Source organism: Eleutherodactylus coqui, chromosome 10 (assembly GCF_035609145.1).
Source record: "Eleutherodactylus coqui strain aEleCoq1 chromosome 10, aEleCoq1.hap1, whole genome shotgun sequence".
Lineage (NCBI taxonomy): Eukaryota > Metazoa > Chordata > Amphibia > Anura > Eleutherodactylidae > Eleutherodactylus > Eleutherodactylus coqui.
The window spans coordinates 97,246,908-97,270,357 of record NC_089846.1 but is presented as its reverse complement, the minus strand read 5'-3'; the positions used below and the strand labels follow the sequence as shown (position 1 = coordinate 97,270,357).

Below are 23,450 nucleotides of genomic sequence, written 5' to 3'. Positions count from 1 at the left end.
GGCAGCTGCTGCCAAGGCAAATAGGATCATTACGAGTCACCGGTCAGACCACACATGGAATATTGTGGACAGTTTTGGCCACCGGTACTCAAGAAGAATACATCAGAGCTTGAGCAGATACAAAGGTGGCAAGTAAAGTAATAGATGGAATGGGCGGACTACAATACCCAGAGAGGTTATCAAAATTAGGTTTTTACTTTAGAAATAAGATGTCTGAGGGACGACCTAATACTTATGTATAAAAATATCAGGGGTCAATACAGAGATTTCTCCCATGACTTGTTTATACCCAGGTCTGTGACTGTAACAAGGGGGCGCTCTAATAACTATGTATAGCTATATCAGGGACTATACAGAGATCTCTCCCATCATCTATTTATACCCAGGACTATAACAAGTAGGCGCTCTAATAACTATATATAAATATATCAGGAGACAATACAGAGATCTCTCCCATCATCTATTATACTCAGGACTGTAACAAAGGGGCAACCTAATAACTATGTATAATATATCAGGGACAGTACAGAGATCTCTCCCATCATCTATTTATACCCAGGACTATAACAAGTAGGCGCTCTAATAACTATATATAAATATATCAGGAGACAATACAGAGATGTCACCCATCATGTATTATACTCAGGACTGTAACAAGGGGGCGCTCTAATAACTATGTATAATATATCAGGGAACAATGCAGAGATCTCTCCCACCAACTGTTTATACCCAGGACTGTGACTGTAACAAGGTGGCGCTCTCTACTTCTAGAGGAAAGAAGGTTTCTACACCAACATACAAGGGGGTTCTTTACTGTAAGAGCAGTGAGACTATGGAACTCTCTAGCTGAGGATGTGGTGATGGGGAACTCACTAATAGAGTACATGTTTAGATTACACCCTTCTTGATCGTTACAGTAGTACATGTCATAGTCACTGATTACTTCAGAAGGTTCCGGTGATCCAGGGATGATTCCGATTGCCAGACTTCTACCTCATTGTTTTGTTTCCTTTTTACTTCCTCTGGACCAACATTGGGGGCTAATGAGCTAAACTAGATAGACACAGATCATTGTGACTGAAATACGGGCTGTGACTACCACCATGTGTGTTATGTACACAAGAAAACAACAGCAACAGAAAGCTATAAAAATGAATCAAAAACCTTTTATGCAAAGTATTTACAGGAAAGTTTGCGCTTATACTTTATGGGGTCCTCGTCCTCCCTCCTGGCTGGGATGGTGACGTGGTGACTGTTCTCTTCCGTGGTGCTGATGAGGTGGTGAATGTTGTGGGAGACGCCTCGGTGGATCGCTTGGTGGTTGTGAACGAGGTTCCAGATGAAGCTGTATGGGCTCAGTGTTATCACTCCCAAAGGTATAGTTCAGATGGTGTGATGTGTAAGTGGAGGGGCCGGGAAAAGTGCTTGCAGTATTTGGTAGAACACTGGAGATGCCCGGAGCAACACCTGAGCTTATATTCAGGAAACCAGAGGGGAACATTGAAGCCAAGACCTACAAGGAGAAAAATCAGGTCATCACCATTCTACATGAGGCGTTAATAAGTAGTAGTGTTTGGGACCCCTGTATTGTGTGGGATATCAGCATTTTTGGGGCTGACCTCTGCCTTTACAGACAACATTTGCATGTTTTTTTTAATGACTTTTCCATAATGCGCAATGTGCATCAGGTTCAGTCAATGCAGAAGTAGTTAGAAAATTACTGCAGCCATCTTGAATAGCCGAAATCAGAGCCCAATGCCAAAGAATCAGAGGCGCGGCAGAGAAGAACAACTGCAAGTTATATATCCCCTGCCCCTCTTGTCCTGGAACAGAACTTTGTCCTAAAACCAAAGGGTTGCTCTAATAGCCCGTTTCCCTTAAAATAAGACATACCCTGAAAATAAGACCTAGCATGATTTTCCAGAATTTTTGAGGATGCAAAATGATTTTTCAGGCTTTTTGAGGATGCTTGAAATATAAGCCCTACTCAAAAATTAAGCCCTGCTAACAGTTAATTAAAAAAGTCAATTTAAATAGTGTCCAGGCAGCTATACATGTAAAAAAGTTAAACCTTTTTGAACAAAAATTAATATAAGACACTGTCTTATTTTCAGGGAAACACGGTAGAAAGTGATGGTGCAGGCACCCCTCTGCCATTACAAGTTGGCGTATATTATAGATATATGAGGGGGATATAGTATTGATTTCCTTTTGGTCTAATTTAAAATAGAGGTGATTGGGGACACTTTTTTAATGACCTGTGCTTCATGTCAATAAAGAATCCACTTTTTCAGTGGACATTTTTGCATAACCTAATTAATACTTACTGAAAATAAGCCGAGCAGAGCTAAGATGCCGCCAACCGCTGCGGCTAACGCTATCAGAATCACCGCCCAGTATGGAAGTCCTCCAGCATCAGCAGCTGAAAATCAAACATAATGATAAAGGTAAGTAAGGGTTAAACTTGCTGAATATCTGCTGAAGAGTCAGAATTTTTGCACAAAAGAAGTCAAAGTTGTATCTACAAATGCAGCAAAGTTTAACTTGACTCATTATGATAACTTCCTGCGACGGTTTATTCATCCTTTCAACTGCTTTTCAATGGTCTAGGAAAGATAACTTGCCACAGAAAGTTATCAGTCACATCAGATTTTGCTACATCTATAAGTGAAGATATTGATACCGATGCCTTATGGGTAGTCAGACGATAGACTATATTGATAAATGTAAGTGATGCTAATAGCAAGACTCCCTGAATGCTAAATGGAATATAGCTGAGCAAAACGACTTGGAGAAGGGCTAGATCTCTTGGCCAACTGCAAACCAAGGATCAACACTCAATGCCAGGCAGCAGCTGCGAAGCAAGTTAGCTTCCATAAATCAAGAGATACAAACTGGTAGTTCGGGTTTAGTTTCACTTACATGTAAGCGGATATGAGGCCACCTATTAATGTTACATGGGTTTTTGTACTTAAAGGGATTGATTTATGAAGACAACCCACTTTTTAAGTTGTTGCGGTAACTATCAGAAGGGCGCCATGAATCCTGGTTCTCTAACCCCCTGGTGAGCAGCTCCTATCACCAGGGGCAGTTGTGTCTGGCTAGATATTTCCTCTGCAGCTACCAGAAAGTGTCCAAACACGTAATGCCTGGAGGGGAAACCCAGGGGTGCTGAGAGATTATATACTCTCTGAGGTAAAGTGTGAAGTGGCGCCCCCCAGCACAGAAAAACAGTTACTTTACAGGCATTGAAAGCATCAATACATAAGATACCCACCACATATCTGAACCATTGAGACCATTGTCAGAAATCACAGAGTAATAATGTCCCATGTAGTGGCCCAAGTGGTGAGTAGCCCTCTTAGTGCCCCTCATTACTGCCCCCCTATAGTGGCCCAGTAGTATTAGTGATGTGGTTGATGGTTTCAATATCAATAGTTACTCCCCATAGTAATCCTAGTATTAACCCTTTCCAATCCAATTTGTAGCCTGGTTTTCCTAGGGGGCTTACTCTTTTTCTGCCGTTATACAACAGCGCTGTCTGCTGGCTAAAGCCAGTACTGCATGAGGTGACACATTGGATAGGCTCTGACAGCAGAGAGGCTGGCAATATACAGTAAGAGAACCCTGACGGACGTCTTCCAACATCGGAGCTGTACAGCTTTAAACCATAATGTCTTCAGAGGTCAGACAGTGGATTGGAAAGGGTTAATAGTGACACCAGTAGTCATAGTGACCCCATAGTGGCCCTAAAAGTAATAGTGTCCCCCATAGAGGCTTCAATTATAATAGTGATCCTCATAGTGGCTGCAGTAGTAATAGTGGCCCCCATAAAGACCCTAGTCATAATAGAGAAAGAATGTGGAGATGGCGAATAGACATTTGTTAACCCCTTAATGCCACAGGGTGTAAGTGTACGTCCTGGCTGCAGGGTACTTAACACAACAGGACATACACTTATGCCCTGGGGATAGCGCGAGATCAGAAGAGATCTCACGCAGCAGCCGTCCTCACGCTGCAACAGTACGGGGGCATCGGGACAGCACCCCCTGCTGTTAACTCCTTTCCCTTCCCTGTACAGGGTTCACAGAGGGAGTGCGATCCCTCTGTGACATCATTGGACTCTCGTGATGAAATCACGGAGGGACAACAGGTTTCAATGGCAACAGGACACAAAGCTACAGGTGTCCTGCATTGCCAGTGCCTATGATCGCTAATACAGGCGATAAGGCATTGCAGGACAGAAGTCGAGGAATGGAGGCAAATCGCCCTACATATCTATGGGAATTTGGTGGAAAGTGGCCGCTGAGGGTTACTGCAGTCATTGCTCATACACCCATATGACACTGGTCTTAATCATTCTCTAAGTTGTAGTATTACAGACTGCTCAGCAGGTGGCGCTATAATGCAATAAATGGGGCCAATAATAATGTCACTATGAAGCTCACTCATAATTGCACCACTTATATGAAACGCTTCTCCTGAAGGTACTTGACAGCAGTCCCTATAGATAAAGCTTAGTCACTGTATAACAAATGTTCTGTAGCTTTCTGATATATGCTGTTTTTATTCCTCACAATTTTCAAGATTTCTGCTTGCTGTCAGTGAAAGTGATGTTCTTACATCCAGAGGCTAAAGACTCCTACAGACTGAATACTTTGCAGCCAGAACTGCAGGCTGATACATTGTAACAAGCAGAATTTGTGCTGCTGATGTAGTAAACGAGAGAAGTTATAGCTCTGTACAGGTTTTCAGCCTCCAGCGGGGAACAAGAATGCTTCTATTCACTCAAAGTAAGCAGAGATGTTCAAAAGGGTGAATCATTAAGACACAAAGTAAAGGCAGCACAATATAGTTCCTTCTTATTTCCCCAGTAAAAGGCATCTTCTCAACAATATTGGGAGTGGCAGCGGCACACTGTGACTTTATTCATGTTATGAGCTTATTTCTGGAGATGCATTTATGTTATGAGCTTGGTTCTGGTGCTGTATTTATGTTATAAGCTTTGGTCTGGTGCTGTATTTATGTTATGAGCTTGGTTCTGGTGCTGTATTTATGTTATAAGCTTGGTTCTGGTGCTGTATTTATGTTATGAGCTTGGTTCTGGTGCTGTATTTATTTACTAAACATACTTATGGTGTTCTATTTATGTTAACAACTTAATTCTGGAGATGTATGTATTACTGAGCTTGGTACTGGTGTTGTATTTATGTACTGAGCTTGGCTCTGGTACAGTATTTATTCACTTCTGTTCTTGTGTGGGTATGCTGCTATCTTTCTGCACAAGCAGACTGGCCATCCATCAGCACAGGCTCCCTAAGCGATGCCATCCACTGGCCATCCATCACCACAGGCTCCCTAACCGATGCCATGCACTGGCCATCCATCACCACAGGCTCTCTACCCGATGCCATCTGCTGGCCATCCATCACCACAGGCTCCCTAACCAATGCCATCCACTGGCCATCCACCACCACAAGCTCCCTAACCAATGCCATCCACTGCCCATCCATCACCACAGTTTTCCTAACCGATGCCATCCACTGGCCATCCACCACAGGCTCCCTAACCGATGCCATCCACTGGCCATCCACCACAGGCTCCCTAACCGATACCATCCACTGCCCATCCATCCACCACAGGCTCCCTAACCAATGCAATCCACTGCCCATCCATCACCACAGGCTCCCTAACCGATGCCATCCACTGCCCATCCATCACCACAGGCTCCCTAACCGATGCCATGCACTTGCCATCCATCATCACGGGCTCCCTAACCGATGCCATGCATTGGCCATTTATCACTACATGGTCTCTAACCAATGCCATGAATTGACCATCAATCATCACAGGCTTTGTAACCCTAACTAATGCCATCCACTGGTCATCTATCATGTGTGTTCCCTAACCGATGCTATCCACTGGCCATCCATAACCATAGACTCCCTAACCTCAACTGATGCCATCCACTCATATTCCATCATCACAGGCTCTATAACCTTAGCTGATGCCACACACTGGCCATCCCTTACCATAGGCTCTCTAATCCTAGCTTATGCCATACACTGCCCATCCATCGCTGTAGGCACCCCAATGAGATATGGGAAGGCCTGGAAAAAAACCTGAAAAATTGGGGGAAAAAACTGTTGTTTCCCATTTTTTTCAAAGCCATATTTTATGTTATATAGTTTGAATACCATGCCATAGATATATTTATCCTTGGAAAAGAACATATTCTACACACTTTTTTTTCCAATTTTTCTGGGAATAAAAAACAGTTTATTTTTCCCAATTTTTCTGTTTTCTTTCCAGGCCTTCCCATCTCTAACCCTAACCGATGCTGTCCATCACCGTATGCTCGACAACTGTAACTAATGCCATCCACTGTCCATCCATCATTGTAGGCACCCTAACCAATACCATCCATCACCGTATGCTCCAAAACTGTATACAAGGCCATCCACTGGCCATCTATCACTGTAGGTTGCTAGTTTAAAAAAAAGGAAAAAAGTGATATGTTTTTTACTGAATGGTGTAGGATTATATTGGTTATATTATATAATTATATTTGGTTTCCTGGCAAGTACAAGAGCAGTTAAGGCAGGACACATCTGTATAGTACATGTCTACTCTCAATGGTTAACATGACTACGCTGACTCAATGGATAGAATAGTAATGTACTTTTTGATGGTTGAAGCATTAATTGGCACTATAGTCAATAGTGTTCATATAAAAGACTGACCTGCGGAAGCTCCAGACTCAGTGGTTTGTGTAGTAGTAGTAGTTTCAGTAGTAGTAAAACCTCCTGCCTTAGTAGTTTCAGTAGTAGTAGTGGAACCTCCAGCAGCAGTAGTTTCGGTAGTAGTAGTGGAACCTCCAGCAGCAGTAGTTTCGGTAGTAGTAGTGGAACCTCCAGCTGCTGTAGTTTCGGTAGTAGTTGTGGAACCTGCAGCCGCAGTAGTTTCGGTAGTAGTAGTGGAACCTCCAGCAGCAGTAGTTTCGGTAGTAGTAGTGGAACCTCCAGCCGCTGTAGTTTCGGTAGTAGAAGTGGAACCTCCAGCAGCAGTAGTTTCGGTAGTAGTAGAGGAACCTCCAGCCACTGTAGCTTCAGTAGTAGAGGAACCTCCAGCCACTGTAGTTTCGGTAGTAGTAGAGGAACCTCCAGCCACAGTAGTTTCGGAAGTAGTAGTGGAACCTCCAGCCACTGTAGTTTCGGTAGCAGTAGTGGAACCTCCAGCAGCAGTAGTTTCGGTAGTAGTAGTGGAACCTCCAGCAGCAGTAGTTTCGGTAGTAGTAGGGGAACCTCCAGCTGCTGTAGTTTCGGTAGTAGTTGTGGAACCTGCAGCCGCAGTAGTTTCGGTAGTAGTAGTGGAACCTCCAGCAGCAGTAGTTTCGGTAGTAGTAGAGGAACCTCCAGCCACAGTAGTTTCGGAAGTAGTAGTGGAACCTCCAGCCACTGTAGTTTCGGTAGCAGTAGTGGAACCTCCAGCAGCAGTAGTTTCGGTAGTAGTAGTGGAACCTCCAGCAGCAGTAGTTTCGGTAGTAGTAGTGGAACCTCCAGCTGCTGTAGTTTCGGTAGTAGTTGTGGAACCTCCAGCAGCAGTAGTTTCAGTAGTAGTAGTGGAACCTCCAGCAGCAGTAGTTTCGGTAGTAGTAGTGGAACCTCCAGCTGCAGTAGTTTCGGTAGTAGTGCTGGAACCTCCAGCAGCACTAGTTTCAGTAGTAGTAGTGGAATCTCCAGCCGCCGTAGTTTCGGTAGTAGTAGTGGAACCTCCAGCCGCAGTAGTTTCGGTAGTGGTAGTGGAACCTCCGGCAGCTGTAGTTTCGGTAGTAGTAGAGGAACCTCCAGCCGCCGTAGTTTCGGTAGTAGTGGTGGAACCTCCAGCCACAGTAGTTTCGGTAATAGCAGTGGAACCTCCAGCCGCTGTAGTTTCGGTAGCAGTAGTGGATCCTCCAGCAGCTGTAGTTTCGGTAGCAGTAAAGGAACCTCCAGACGCTATAGTTTCGGTAGCAGTAGTGGAACCCCCAGCCACAGTAGTTGGAGCGGCAGACGTTGTTGGGGCTGCTGTTGTAGTTGGAGCTACAGTAGTAGTTGTAGCTTCAGGAGTAGTTGGGGCTGCAGTGCTAGTTTGATCTGCAATAGTAGTTGGAGCTGCAGTAGTAGTTGTGGCTGCAGAGGTAGTTGGGCTTGCAGTGCTAGTTGGAGCTTCAGTGCTAGTTGGGGCTGCAGTGGTAGTTGGGGCTGCAGTAGTAGTTGAAGCTTCAGTAGTTGTTGGAGTTGCCGTAGTAGTTGGAGTTTCAGTAGTTGTGAGAACTGCCGTGGTAGTCGGGGCTGCAGTCGTAGTTAGAACTGCCATGGTTGTTGGAGCTGCCGTAGTAGTTGGAGCTGCAGTGGATGTTGGAGCTGCTGTGGTTGTTGGAGCTTCCGTAGTAGTTGAAGCTGCTGTGGTAGTTGGAGCTGCCGTGGATGTTGGAGCTGCCGTGGATGTTGGAGTTGTCGTGGATGTTGGAGCTGCAGTGGTAGTAGGAGCTGCAGTGGTAGTAGGAGCTGCAGTGCTTGTTGGAGCAGCAGTGGTAGTGGGAGCTGCAGTGCTAGTTGGAGCTGCAGTGGTAGTTGGAGCTGCAGAGGTACTGGGAGCTGCCGTAGTAGTTGGTGCTGCAGTGGAAGTTGGAGTTGCTATGGTAGTTGAAGCTGCAGTGGTTGTTGGAGCTGCCGTGCTTGTTGGAGCTGCAGTGGTAGTTGGAGCTGCTGTTGTAGTTGGAGCTGCCGTGGTTGTTGGAGCTGCAGTGGTAGTTGGAGCTGCTGTGGTAGTTGGAGCTGCTGTGGTAGTTGGAGCTGCAGTGGTTGTTGGAGCTGCAGTGGTAGTTGGAGCTGCACTGGTAGTTGGAGCTGCAGTGGTTGTTGGAGCTGCCGTTGTTGTTGGAGCTGCAGTGGTAGTTGGAGCTGCTGTGGAAGTTGGAGCTGCTGTGGAAGTTGGAGCTGCAGTAGTTGTTGGAGCTGCAGTGGTAGTTGGAGCTGCTGTGGAAGTTGGAGCTGCAGTGGTTGTTGGAGCTGCAGTGGTTGTTGGAGCTGCTGTAGTAGTTGGAGCTGCCGTGGTAGTTGGAGCTGCCGTGGTTGTTGGAGCTGCCGTGGTTGTTGGAGCTGCAGTGGTACTTGGAGCTACTGTGGAAGTTGGAGCTGCAGTGGTTGTTGGAGCTGCAGTGGTTGTTGGAGCTGCAGTGGTTGTTGGAGCTGCAGTGGTAGTTGGAGCTGCTGTGGTAGTTGGAGCTGCTGTGGTAGTTGGAGCTGCCGTGGTAGTTGGAGCTGCAGTGGTAGTTGGAGCTGCAGTGGTTGTTGGAGCTGCAGTGCTAGTTGGAGCTGCAGTGGTAGTTGGAGCTGCAGTGGTTGTTGGAGCTGCAGTGGTAGTTATAGCTGCTGTGGTAGTTGTAGCTGCAGTGGTAGTTGGAGCTGCGGTGGTTGTTGGAGCTGTAGTGGTAGTTGTAGCTGCAGTGGTTGTTGGAGCTGCAGTGGTAGTTGGAGCTGCAGTGGTTGTTGGAGCTGCAGTGGTTGTTGGAGCTGCAGTGGTTGTTGGAGCTGCAGTGGTAGTTGGAGCTGCAGTGGTTGTTGGAGCTGCCGTGGTTGTTGGAGCTGCCGTGGTTGTTGGAGCTGCCGTGGTTGTTGAAGCTGCAGTGGTAGTTGGAGCTGCTGTGGTAGTTGGAGCTGCCGTGGTTGTTGGAGCTGCCGTGGTAGTTGGTGCTGCCGTGGTAGTTGAAGCTGCAGTGGTTGTTGGAGCTGCCGTGGATGTTGGAGCTGCCGTGGATGTTGGAGCTGCAGTGGTAGTTGGAGCTGCTGTGGTAGTTGGAGCTGCAGTGGTTGTTGGAGCTGCAGTGGTTGTTGGAGCTGTTGTGGTAGTTGGAGCTGCAGTGGTTGTTGGAGCTGCCGTGGTTGTTGGAGCTGCAGTGGTTGTTGGAGCTGTTGTGGTAGTTGGAGCTGCAGTGGTTGTTGGAGCTGCCGTGGTTGTTGGAGCTGCAGTAGTAGTTGGAGCTGCAGTGGTAGTTGGAGCTGCAGTGGTAGTTGGAGCTGCAGTGGTAGTTGGAGCTGCAGTGGTAGTTGGAGCTGCAGTGGTTGTTGGAGCTGTTGTGGTAGTTGGAGATGCAGTAAGAATTTGAACTACAGTACTAATTAGAGCTTCAGCAGTCGTCACAGCTACAGCTGCAGTTGCTGCTACGGCGTCTGTTTGTGCCTCACAAATGGTTGGAGCTGTAGTAATTGTTATAGGAGACAGTAATAGTGAGAAATTAGTGAAGGCATTACAGCTATTACGCTCATGCACTATAACAATACCCCTTTTCTGATTACATTATAGACCTGGTTACTCCTCATGTTCTGCTGGAGGACAGACATTCCATTCTAAAGGGGTATTCCGACCTTATGAATCCCATTGCAATGTAATGCAAACAGGAGAATGTAGCGCTCACCAATTATGTATTTCTCAAATGACGTGTGTTTTTCTTGGAAACTTGTACCTTCTCTAAAGTTACTAACGCTGTGGAGCGGAGCCGCCGGCGCTTGCTGTTTCTTTGCATAGCAGGGCATCTGATTAGTGCGATCAAGGCTTCGTTGTTTGTGCTGCTTAGAACCCTTCAGAGCCCTTACTAATGTACAAGCCCGGGCTATCTCATCTCTGCTCCATAGACGGTGGGTTCCCCGAGCAACGGGCAGGAAACAACTTTAAAGAAATACAGGTTTTCAAGAAAACAGGGCATTGGTGAGCGCTTCAGTTTCCTATTTGCAGTGCATTGAAATGGGTTTCTTGAGATGGGAATACCTCTTTAATATTTGGCGTCTATCAACAGCTCATTGCACTACTAGAATAGAACTCTGTATATCACTGGATCATTGGCGGTGCGGCACCATGTTTAATCAATGTGCCTAATGTTATGTAGTATTGTATAACCTGGGAGCTGTGAGTCTCTGCCCTGATGAGTACGTCCTGAGTCATCAGGACATGATGTCCACACATCTTATAGGATGTATGAACAAGGCTTGCCCACTTGGGGCGCACTTGTTCTGCTGTAGGTAGGGGCATGCTTTACACTACAGGCGCGCTCTGCACTAGTGCCTGCAGGGATAATACATAGCTGTCTGTGATAATGGCTGCTACTGAATGGTAAATAACTGTTTATATCAATGGCTTTAAAAAAGGTTCCGAGGTCTCTTCGGCCTCCCGCACACAGGTGTTTGGCAAAGCGCTGCGATTTCAATCGTGGCGCTTTGCCGGGATTTTACTTACACATTTTGAGCCGCGGCCGGCAGTGGAGTTTAGCATACATCATCATTGATGAGGTGCGCTAAACGTCCAAAATACAACAGACTCTGTTCTAAAATCGCAGCACTGGAAATCACCGCGATCGAGCGGCTGTCTGAGAGGCTTCATTGAAAACAATGGGAGTGTCATACAGCAATTAGCGAAGTGCTGAAAACGCCGTGCTATTCGAGGAAAAAAACGGCTGTGTGAGGCAGGACTTCCCAGTGTTTATTTAGTACCGACCTAATCGTTCCCTCTTCTGAGCTACAAGTGGTGTAGACATGTGCAAGGAAGAGTAGTGGAGACAGGGTACATTACACCCAAATGCTTAGCCTGGGGTCCAGGTCTGGGTCCCAGTGAGCTCAGCTGGACCCACTGAGTTAATCACTGGGACATAAAAGGCTGCAAGTCCAGGCCGTCAGAGCCAGGAGTGAGCACACCTACCTGGTGGACTTCTGCTGTTTGCTGACCATTGCTGCACATTAGGAGTAAGCGAGAGTACTGCTGTTTAGTTAGCGCCTTAAAGGGCAAGTGTTTGTTTTGTTAATCACACAAACTATATTTGCTGCCAGTGGTGATTGTTTTCTGTTATTTCTGAATACTTAAGAAAATAAAGTTATTTGGACTTTTACATGGACTGAGTGTGCCGCTGTGTTATCACTACCCCCCCCCCCCCCCCCCCCCCACCACCACCACTTATGCGCACATTGCCACAGTGGTAATAAAGTTAAATTTAAATTGTTCCTTTTATTTGTTACATAGCAGGAGCCTCTGAAAAAGCTTTGCATGCTGCAATCTACCTTGATTCTGGCATGTAAGCAGTTAACAGTGGGGATCGGTGCTTTTACTGATCCCCGCTGTTGCAGTTGCAGCCGGCTTTCGCTGCAGGATAGCAAAGGCTCACTTCTGCCCCCTTTCTTAAATTTATGTTGTGTTGCATTAAGGGGTTAATCCATCAGATTTTGTAATTATGGATACAGACTATATTAGGTCTAATTCAATGGGCAACGGATCCCTGTGACATCTTTGTAATGATTTGGAGGAACTCTTGTTTTATCTGTTTTGTAAGTATCCTTCTAGACTGCCCACCGTGACTTGGCGCCGGTTCCTGCAGCAGTTATTACAGTGAGTGGAAATGTTCCTGCTATTCCTATAAGAAGTTCTTGTACCTCAGAGAACAGCAACTCCCTTCTCAGAAGCGATTCAGAATGATGGATGAGACGCCTCAGAGAATTGTCTAATATATTATATAAGTGGAGCTTATGGCACTCCTGCCGACTATTACCGGTAATCACAGACATTAGTTACCCCTCCCATTCATCCTAAATATACATCTCATTGTGTAATAATTGGGACATTAGGGCTGCTTTCCCATCTGTGTTGGGGAATCCGGTTTCTGCTATGGGAGCAGGAAAGGAGAATCCCCTAGCCAAACGGATCCGTCCTATAACTGAACGGACGCCATTGACTATAATTGTGTCCATTCAGTTGCCCGGCCTTTCACCGACAAAAAAGGCCTGCATGTAGGATTGAATTTCCCAGTATTTTTTGCCAGATCGGCAGCAGAACCTCCAACTGGAGATTCCCGTGCCGATGTGAAACCGGCCAAAACTAATCCAATGCCCTTCCCTTAGGAATAATCTATTTAAAGGGGTTGTCCCGCAAAAGCAAGTGGGGTTATACACTTCTGTATGGCCATATTAACGCACTTTGTAATATACATCGTGCATTAAATATGAGCCATACAGAAGTTATATACTCACCTTCCCTGCGCTGGCGTCCCCGTCTCCATGGTGCTGTCTAATTTTAGCGTCTAATCGCCCGATTAGACGCACTTGCGCAGAAGGGTCTTCTCCCTTCTGGTCGGTCCAGGCACGAGCGGCGTTCTGGCTCCGCCCTTCTACGCGTCATCTCGTAGCTCCGCCCCGTCACGTGTACCGATTCCAGCCAATCAGGAGGCTGGAATCGGCAATGGACCGCACAGAGCCCACGGTGCACCATGGGAGAAGACCCGCGGTGCATCGTGGGGGAAGATCCCGGCAGCCATCTTGGAGGAAAAGAAGGAAGAAGTTGCAGAGAGGGGATTCGGGTAAGTAAAAATTTTTTTTAAATTTCAACACATCCCTTGGGTTTATCCTGCGCTGAACGGGGGGCCTATGAAAAAAAACAAAAACATTTTGGCGCGGGACAACCTCTTTAAGTTTATGTTACACAAACTTTTATACCAATAGAAAATAATGGGAGTTCAGTACTAAAACCTACCAGATGTAACTAATAACTGAACAGTCTCATCCTGTTAGAGAAGCATCCGCATGTATGTAGAGTAGCACAAACAGATATACTTGGTTTTCACAAGATACTGCGGTGCTGAGAGCTGGCAGATGTAGCCAAATCCATTAGTCCTTAATAGAGATGAGTGAGCGTACTCGCTGAGGCAAACTACTCAAGCGAGTAGTGCCTTATGCGAGTACCTGTCCGCACTTTTCTAAAGATTCGGGTGTCGGCGGGGGAGAGCGGTGAGTTGCAGGAGTAAGCAGGGAGGAGCGCGGGGGGGGGGAGAGGGAGAGAGAGATCTCCCCCTGACCCCCCCCCCCCCCCCGTTCCTCCCCGCTCTCCCCCGCAGGCACCCGAATCTTTAGAGACGAGCGGGCAGGTATTCGTATAAGGTACTACTCGCTCGAGTAGTTAGCCTTAGCGAGTACGCTCGCTCATCTCTAGTCATTAAATTACAGATGAGCAGCACTTAATAAAAGGAAACATCCAGGTTAATTAAAAACATTCCTGTGAGGATTGTGCCTGCAACAAAGTATCCAAGTGGGGAATCCTCTACAAGAGCGACACCTGCTGACATAATTTGAGAATGTCGCCCCATAGATGTTAATAAAAGCAAAGATCACAAATATCCCCTTCCCCTATTCCCCCGCAGCAGAGGATCCCAGAGTTCTCCCCTTGCTTTCAATGAGCCAACTGCTGCACCAGCGCCATTGTAAACAATGGGCGATATCGCAGACAGATAGAACATGCTACGATTTGTTTCCTGCATAGCATCACATAGGCTCCATATTTGTGCGTCTCGCAACGCACAAACCTCACAGATTCTCACCAGTGTGAGGGCAACCTTTGGGTGCAAAACTAAAAATAACAAAATTAAGATAATGTGGCTGCATAAGTGTGAACACCATCTTATATTTGGGGATGTGGGTGTTTTCAGAATCAGCCAATCACATTTAACCTCATGATCAGCAGTAGTCAGCACTCCGCTGCCATTATTTACAGGGATGCTGATGTCACCCATATAAAGTTTGTCTCTTCTAGGAGGATTTTCCTGACATTTTCTTAGTTGGTCCATAAAGATCTTACAAGACATCAAAGGGTTCTGATTGTTGGAAGGCATCAGTCAGGGGAATGGGGCCAAGACATCTCCAAGGTATTACATATACCATGAGGCACAGTGAAGACCGTCAGCAAGAAGGGGATTACATTTGGCACAACAGTGACATCACCAAGAACTGGACGGCCCTCAGAAATTGATGAAATGCCAGAAGAACATTGTTCCAGGAGGCCAAGAGGCCGACAGTAACAGTAAAGGAGGTGCAGGAGTATCTGGCAAGTACTGGTTGTGTAGTCATGTGACAACCATCTACCGTATTCTTCATATGTCCGGGCTGTGGGGTAAGGGGGCAAGATGGAAGCCTCTTCTAACAAAGAAGAACATCCACACCCGGCCATAACCTCCATCCGATCTGCCCGAAGTCCGTGGAGAACGTGTTCTGTCTGATGAGATTGAGGGGGAACTTGTGGGCCAGAATTCCAGAAGGGATGTCTGACACAAAGCCGACACTGCCATCACTAGAAGACCCCCAGTGAGGATGGTGGGGGCTGCATTATGTGGGGGCTGTTCTGTTGCCAGAACTGGGGCTTTAGTCAAGGGGGAGGGAACTATGAAGAGTCCAAATATCAGTCCATTTTGGCACAAAACCTACAGGCCTCGGCTCAAAATCTGAAGAGGAAGAAGAATTTCACCATTCAGCACTATAACGACCCAAAGCAGAACTCCAAATCACCAAGAGGATGGCTTTTTCTAGTTTTGGAATGGCCCAGCCAGTGTCTGACCTGAATCCTATTGAAGATCTGTGGGTGACCTGAAGAGGGCGCTACACAGGAGATGCCCTTGCAAACTGACAGATTTACAGCGCTTTTACAAGTAAGAGTGGCAAAGATTGCCAAGTCAAGATGTGCCATGCAGATAGACCCCTGCCGAAAAAGACTGAATGCTGTCATAAAGTCAAAGGGTACCTCAACAAAGCGTTAGTTTTAGGATTAATGCCCACGGCCGTATGTGTACAACGCTGTGGGTCTCTGAACCCTACATGGACAGCCAGACACAACACTCGTGGTCGGAAAAGAACGCACAACTCGCGATTCCGTAACACGATGGGCCATAACAGCAGACGACCAGTTCCAGTGCCATAGTGTCTAAGAGAAACAAAAGAGCAAGACTCCAGCGGGCAAAAGAGCGCAAAACTTGTATCACTGAGCAGCAAAAAAATATCTGATCAGATAAATCCAGATTTCTGTTGCCCCGTGCTGATGGGAGGTCAGAATTTGGCGCAAGCAGCATGAATTGCTGGCTCCTTCCTGTCAGCTGGTGGAGGAGCAGTGATGGTGCGAGAAGGTTTTCTTGGCTCTGGATGGATGCCATGATGAACTGCCGCGGTTCTGAAGGCCAACGGAGCTGCAATGTATTCCTAAACAGGGGTCTGCAATAAAGGGACCGCTTGGTGTATACAGTACGTGGTTGTGGGTGTTTCATTACAGTTTTCCATCGAAGTTTCACATAAGACGGTGTTTGGCTGCAGCTTCACTTTCCTCATGTCTGTGTTTGATGATCCGTGTATGCAGGGTGTTTACAAGCATCTAGCAGCCATTAATAAGCGCCTGTGCCATCTTACAGCCCCTAATTACATGTTATGTCTTGTGCAAGAACTTCAGAGACAGCGATGTAGTAATGAAAGCGGCGGCATCTAACAGGTAGGGTGCACGGCACTGAGATTTGTAGGGATTAGAGGTTTCGGGAGGGTTTTGGGTCTTGGGGTCCACATATGGGTGCAGGACTCTGTCCTTGCATTGTCTTGTGTGCTCCTGGAGTTTGGTGTCAGGAGGCTGCCAGCAAGTCATTCCGGCTTGGTCAGGGCGTGGCTGCAGCTTTATTCTGCTCTGCTATAAGAACTGATCATACAGAAGATCGGCTGCTTTCCCATCTGCATTGGGGGTTCGGGAGCAGGAAAGGGGAATCCGCTGGCGGAACGGACTCATCTAATGATGGAACGGAGCAGCGCCGAATAGACCCTATTATTATCAATCGCGTCAGTTTGATGCTGTTTGGTTCCATCATAAGACTATAATGGGGTCTGTTTGGTTTCCACTCAGATGTCCGCCATTTTACCGGATGAAAAAGTCCTGCAAGCATCTAGCAGAGGTTCCAACGCGGACGTGGATGTAGCCTTACTATCGCCACAGATGTCATAATTTATCACCAGTCTATTCCCGCCTCCCAATGATGTCATTCATTTCATGTTTTGTGCATTTTTGTGTTGTGGTTTCTATTGTTTGTTCCCCACCAAAACATGGTATAACAGCCACAACACTTGTCACCCACCCCCTAGATGGATAGCTGGAGATCTAATTGCTGGGACCTCCACCGACTACTTGAACGGGAGATCACGACTCTCTATCACCCAGCAGATCGGCAGACTATGGAGCGGCGGTCCAGCCCGCACATTGCCAATGGACGGTGGCCGCCTCATGAGTGAACATGAGGACCATCAGTGATAGAAAATTAGAGACACGGACAGAAAAATACTAAAAAGGCTGAACACAAAATTATTAGTGATGCTGGGATGTATGTAGGGTTGCCGCCCGGCCCGTAACTTACCAGCCCATCAGGCAATTAAGTCCTAAGGCCAGTGCCGGTATTTATCTTTTAGCAGTCATATTAATGGGCAGTAAAAAATAATTGGCAGCTAAAAGCCCCTTCGACTGGGCAATGACCCCGCGCCATCCAGCATGTCACCCTCTCTCTTTAGCTCCTGTAATCAGAGGTGTAACCTCTCCTACGGGTGCAGGTTCAGGGTATGGAGGGCGCATAAGGCGCCTTATTACTATTGGAGCCACTACTAGGGTCACTATTACTACTTGGGCCACTGCTAGGGGTGCTATTACTGTTAGAGTCACTACTAGGGTCACTATTTTTACTCAGGCCACTGCTGGGGGCACTATTACTGTTAGAGCCACTACTATAGTCACTATTAATACTTGGACCACTGCTGGGGGCACTATTATTGTTAGAGACACTGCTAGGGTCACTATTAATACTTTGGCCACTGCTGGGGGTGCTATTACTGATAAAACCACTGCTAGAGTCACTATTAATACTCGGGCCCCTGCTGGGGGTACTATTACTATTGGGGCTACTATTACTATTAGCACACAGCTAAAAGAAAAGAGGACCCCTAGAGAGACGGGGCTCCAACAGGTTATACCAAACTTGCCTACAAGGCAATAAATGCCCGGGGTTATGTCCACCCGAGCGTAAAACATCAATCTTTATTGGAAATAGTATAACATTAACTATCAGGCACACATGTAGTTTAAAGACTCTAGGAAGCCGGGAGCTCAACCATCCACCAACTCCATATAGAGTGGTTAGACTCTGTAGTGTATTCATACGTATAGTTAGTATGATACTAATATTCCAAACCAGAAGTATAAGAACGTGGCTCTAGTCTGCAGCACCTACATAATATGTACTACAACTCTCAGCGATCCCTGCAGCTAAAAGATCCATCCAGCAGAAAAAATAAAGACACAACGGCTGAATTACACTTTTTTGGTCCCTCGTCTCCAAGAAAAATATAATAAAAAGCGAACCAAAAGTCATGCGCACTACAAAAAAATACAAATAGAAACCACAGGATGTCCCCCAAAAAGCCAGCCCTCGCAAAATAATAAGTTAGTGGTCCAAAGATGGCGGCCTATATACATTTATATTTAAAAAGATATTAAGATTTTTTTTTTTAAGTAGTTCAGCAGATAAAATAGAAATAAACTCTCAATATAATCATACTGACACATTGATCAAAATTATTATGTCACTTTTGCAGCAGTATGTACACCATAGAAACAAGACGCCCCCCCAAAAATGGCAACATTGTGTTTTTTTGTTTTTTTTTCCATTTCACACCACTAAGAAATTTTTATAAGTTTTTCAGTACAATGCTGATCCAGAGGGAGGGAAAAAAACAAACAGCGAGGTAGAAGCCAATTTTCCCCTAATTATGGGGAAAAATTCTTTCCTGACTCCAATCTGGCAATCGGAATAATCCCGGATCACCGACCCGTCTGGAGTTATTATAGGTTACATTAAATAGCATCAGTGAGAAATACAACTCCAAAAAACAAGCCTCAGGCAGCTGCGTCAACGGGAAAATAAGAGGTACAGTATTTTCTTTGGGGAGGAGAAATCGAATTTATTAAATTTTTTTTTTTCAGTAAGGGGTTAAAATTTCCACTTAATTACTTGGAAGAAACTTTCATTTCATGCCGAGGCAATTTTAAACGATTGCATCAAACTATGTGGAATACGCCGTAATCTATCGTAAAGCAGAACATGAGAAATAATACTAATTGTCCTCCTGATATAATGCAGTAATATCATGTAATCTAATTACTAAAAGTATCGCAGCCCCATCCCATCACAACATCCCGGCAGCTCCGGTGCATAACATTATTCCTTCCTCATTGCTGGTCATTATACTGTTATAATAGTCCACTTGATCCGGTTAATCACACCACCGTTATCTTGGCTTTGATAGATAATTCCCAATTACGGATCTTACTAATTAGTTCCTTTATCATTAATTAGAGCGATGTGGATTAGAGCAGTGCGTCCGGTACTCACCTCCTAGGAGCAGCAGGAATATAACAAGGAGCCCGGCAGGCCGCTTTCTCGTCCCCATGATGTCTGTCGCTGAGTCTTAGAGATGTGTATCAGTGATATCCCAAAGTCTTGGAAATAGGGAATTCCATCTTTATATAGTCTATAGACGGGGTGATGGACTCCATGAACAATGTGTGACATGTCACCTCGTAAACATCTCCATGTCGGCGGCCCCAATCACGTTCCATAAATTGGCCTTCATTTCACTAAGGTACAATATTAAGACAATTAAGAGAGTTTTACAAGGTTGGTTATTTGTTGTCTACATGTGTGACTCATGGTGCTCATCTGGTTGGAATGTGTCCCGACTCCCCGGCCTCCTCACTGGAATGGGATGCAATGAATAAGAGAGAAACGTCTTGGAAGAAGAAGATCAATACTGAAACCAATGACCATGGTGGGGAATGTAGACCGGCACTGTGCCAGCCCACCACCCTATTGCCCAAAAAAGTTGCTTCTTTGTAGAATCTGTCGGTCCCTATTGAAATGAATGAAGTGCTGACCGCGTATGATCAGCCAGCGCTGCATTCACAGTGATGTCACTGCGGAGGGGGAGGAGCGACTCTTGCAGTGACAGGCATAGTGGGACACAGGAGTTGTCTTCTGGAGATTGGCGGGGGTCTCGGCAGTAAGAACCCCGTCAATCAGCGTGTTATCCCCTATCATGTGGATATCCTGTGTACCAAGGAGAACTTGTGATTATGTTACAACCCTTTAACCTCTTAAGGACCAAGCACCGTGAATTTACAGCACTTGGTCATAAACTTTAATCCCAGCCCATGGTAAAAATATGGTGTGGGATTAAAGCGCCTGTTCCTGCAATGTAGCCGAGGACCCAGAGGAGAAGCGGTTTTTAACTACTTCTGCCCTCTGTCTTGCAGGCTACATAACACTCAATGATCACTATGCAGTGAAAAGAGTAAGAGGAAGTATTACTTCTACTATTCGACCCAGTGATCATGTGGTCGACAGGTGCCCCCTGCCACAGCAGAGCGGCAGAGTCCTAGCAGATACAGATCTGCTCTAGCAGTGACTGCTGTCACTACAGGGGGATATTATGGATACTGCTTCCACAGATGCCCCAGTTACAGTGGAAAGTGTGAATTTAAAGATAAAAATTGACAATGTGAATGACCCCAGAGGTCTTATATGACATCATGGGGGACATAGACGGTAAAAAAAGTTACAAAAATAAGTAAAAAAAAAAATTACAGAATAAAAAAAACTATATATATATAATATACTAGCTGATATACCCGGCTTCGCTGAGTTAATTTGGTACTGGTGTTTATCTGGTGTTCACACGGAAAATCTTATGAAGTCGTGGTTACTTTAGAGATACCGAGGAAAAAAATATGTTCACCATTTTGCATGGTTCTTTGCATTACCCAGGAAACACCACGTGGAGGTAACCATGCGACGTTTCCTTTATCTAAAATGACATCAGGAAGTGAGAGAATTAGATTACCTACGTAAAATTTGGACGCTAATTCTTTTACGCTTAGAATTGAATAATCGAGTTGGGACCCATTAACTTTTCCTATTTATGACATAATCAATGCTCATGCCAAATTTCAAGTTTTTATGACATCGGGAAGTGAAAGAATTAGATTACGTGCGTAAAATTTGGACGCTAATTCTTTTGCACTTAGAATTAAATAATCCATTTGGGACCCCTTTACTTTTCCTATTTATGACATAATCTATGCTTGTGCCATATTTCATGTTTCTACGACATCAGGAAGTTGGAGAATTAGTGGCGAGTCAGTCAGTCAGTCAGTCAGTCAGTCAGTGAGTCAGTGAGGGCTTTCGTCTTTATATATATAGATATGAGAACGCTATACAAATTATATATCAAAATGTCCGAAACAAAATGAGGAACCCATTCCTGTACTTTATTTTAGTGTAAATATACAAATTTTAAAAATAAACTATCAATTTTTAAAAAATCTGTTTTGTTTTTTTATTCTAATAAAACTAAAGAACACAAAGAAAATTCAGTGAAAAAAATGTAATAAAAACAGCCCTGTATGTCACGGGGAAAAAACACCCTGGCCCTTAAGGAGTTAAAGCCAACAAATGCCATTTTCTGCAAAAGCGGAGTTTCTGTGGTGACTTTAGACATTTTGGAATATAATGTGATCTCGGTAGTGAATGTTTTGTAGGTATTTGTGTGATTTTGGCTGTGACACATTACAGTACATGGCTGCTCCTACCTCTAGAAGTCATTTTGGAAATCTCCTCTTCAATTCTAAATGAACGGAACGACTTTATAGATTTATCAATAAATCAGCGCAGAAGGTAATAACTGGAGTAACGTCATCGTATGCCGATCGTGAGTGAATGTTGTTGAAACGCAGATTCATGATACGATGCAGCAGATGGTGTAACCAAAGTGTACAATTATTATTCAAGAACAGAAGAATGAAACTAAAGAAAGTGCTGATGGCGATCAGGCAGTTCATCTTTTACCTTAAAGGGAACCTGTCATCAACTATAAGCACCATAAACTAAGTTCTGGCGCTTATGCTTTAGGTGACGTCTGGGAAGTTGTGCACTGAGTTTGCCTGGGGGACACTGCAGGAATGGGGCACCAGGTGAGTATGAGACACAGCTCCCTGGACTCTACGTCACCTAAACTATAAATGCCAGAACTTTGTTTATGATGCTTATAGTTGATGACAGGTTTCCTTAAAACTGGTGTATCATTATCCCTTGCTAAATGCTAGGATTAAGATTAATCCTTTCCAATACAGTGTGAGTGCTCCGCACATAGCTCTGATGTTGGGCGAGGTCTGACATACGTTTTTAACACTAGTCAGGACAGCTCTCCAATATTGGAGGCTGTTCTGTATATGTATATTACGCTATGCAGGACAGCTCTCCAATATTGGAGGCTGTTCTGTATATGTATATTACGCTATGCAGGACAGCTCTCCGATATCGGAGGCTGTTCTGTATATGTATATTACGCTATGTCGGACAGCTCTCCGATATTGGAGGCTGTTCTGTATATGTATATTACGCTATGCAGGACAGCTCTCCGATATCGGAGGCTGTTATGTATATGTATATTATGCTATGCAGGACAGTTTTTCGATATCGGAGGCTGTTCTGTATATGTATATTACACTATGCTGGACAGCTCTCTGATATCAGAGGCTGTTCTGTATATGTATATTACGCTATGCTGGATAGTTCTCCAATATTGGAGGCTGTTCTGTATATGTATATTATGCTATGCAGGGCAGCACTCCAATATCGGAGGCTGTTCTGTATATGTATATTATGCTATGCGGGGCAGCTCTCCAATATTGGAGGCTGTTCTGTATATGTATATTATGCTATGCAGGACAGCTCTCTGATATCGGAGGCTGTTCTGTATATGTATATTATGCTATGCAGGACAGTTTTTCGATATCGGAGGCTGTTCTGTATATGTATATTACACTATGCTGGACAGCTCTCTGATATCAGAGGCTGTTCTGTATATGTATATTATGCTATGCAGAACAGTTTTTCGATATCGGAGGCTGTTCTGTATATGTATATTATGCTATGCAGGACAGCTCTCTGATATCAGAGGCTGTTCTGTATATGTACATTACACTATGCTGGACAGCTCTCTGATATCGAAGGCTGTTCTGTATATGTATAATACACTATGTTACACTATGCAGTAGAGTGCTGTGTAACTTCATAGTCCTGTACAGTGTAATATACATATGCAGGACAGCCTCTGGCATCTGAGATGTGTTCTGCATACTGTATATAATTTCTAATTGACATGAAACTCAATTCATTTCTAATTTCTCTAATTCAATCTATCATTACAGAAATTAATAGAGTCTTATTATATAAATGTGTGTTATATTAATATACATATATTTACAGGATTATTACAAATGATCTTCCTGATGTGACTCATAATGTGTCATTTTCCAAAAATGTCTAATAAAATCATCACAACGGGTCATTTTTATGTGTTTCTGTTGCGTAAATCCAAGGAATCCGCAACAACGCTATTTCCCACCAAAATAACTAAAAGCTGGGGAGTGTGTGGGTGGCAGGAATATTGGATTGGAAAGGGTTAAAGGGGTTGTCTCGCGAAATCAAGTGGGGTTATACACTTCTGTATGGCCATATTAATGCACTTTGTAAT

At 45.0% G+C, this 23,450-nt stretch overlaps 1 protein-coding gene across 1 annotated transcript; it reads right to left on the bottom strand.

The window, feature by feature from the left end:
• Window positions 1-1,146: 1,146 nt before the first annotated feature.
• LOC136580753 (mucin-2-like) lies at window positions 1,147-19,551 on the bottom strand. The gene is made up of 4 exons (XM_066581580.1): window positions 19,250-19,551; window positions 6,744-10,241; window positions 2,328-2,422; window positions 1,147-1,513 (listed from the first exon to the last, which is right to left on the bottom strand). The coding sequence occupies exons 1-4, from the start codon at window positions 19,305-19,307 to the stop codon at window positions 1,199-1,201; spliced, it is 3,966 nt and encodes a 1,321-aa protein (XP_066437677.1). The 5' UTR covers window positions 19,308-19,551; the 3' UTR covers window positions 1,147-1,198.
• Window positions 19,552-23,450: the final 3,899 nt, after the last annotated feature.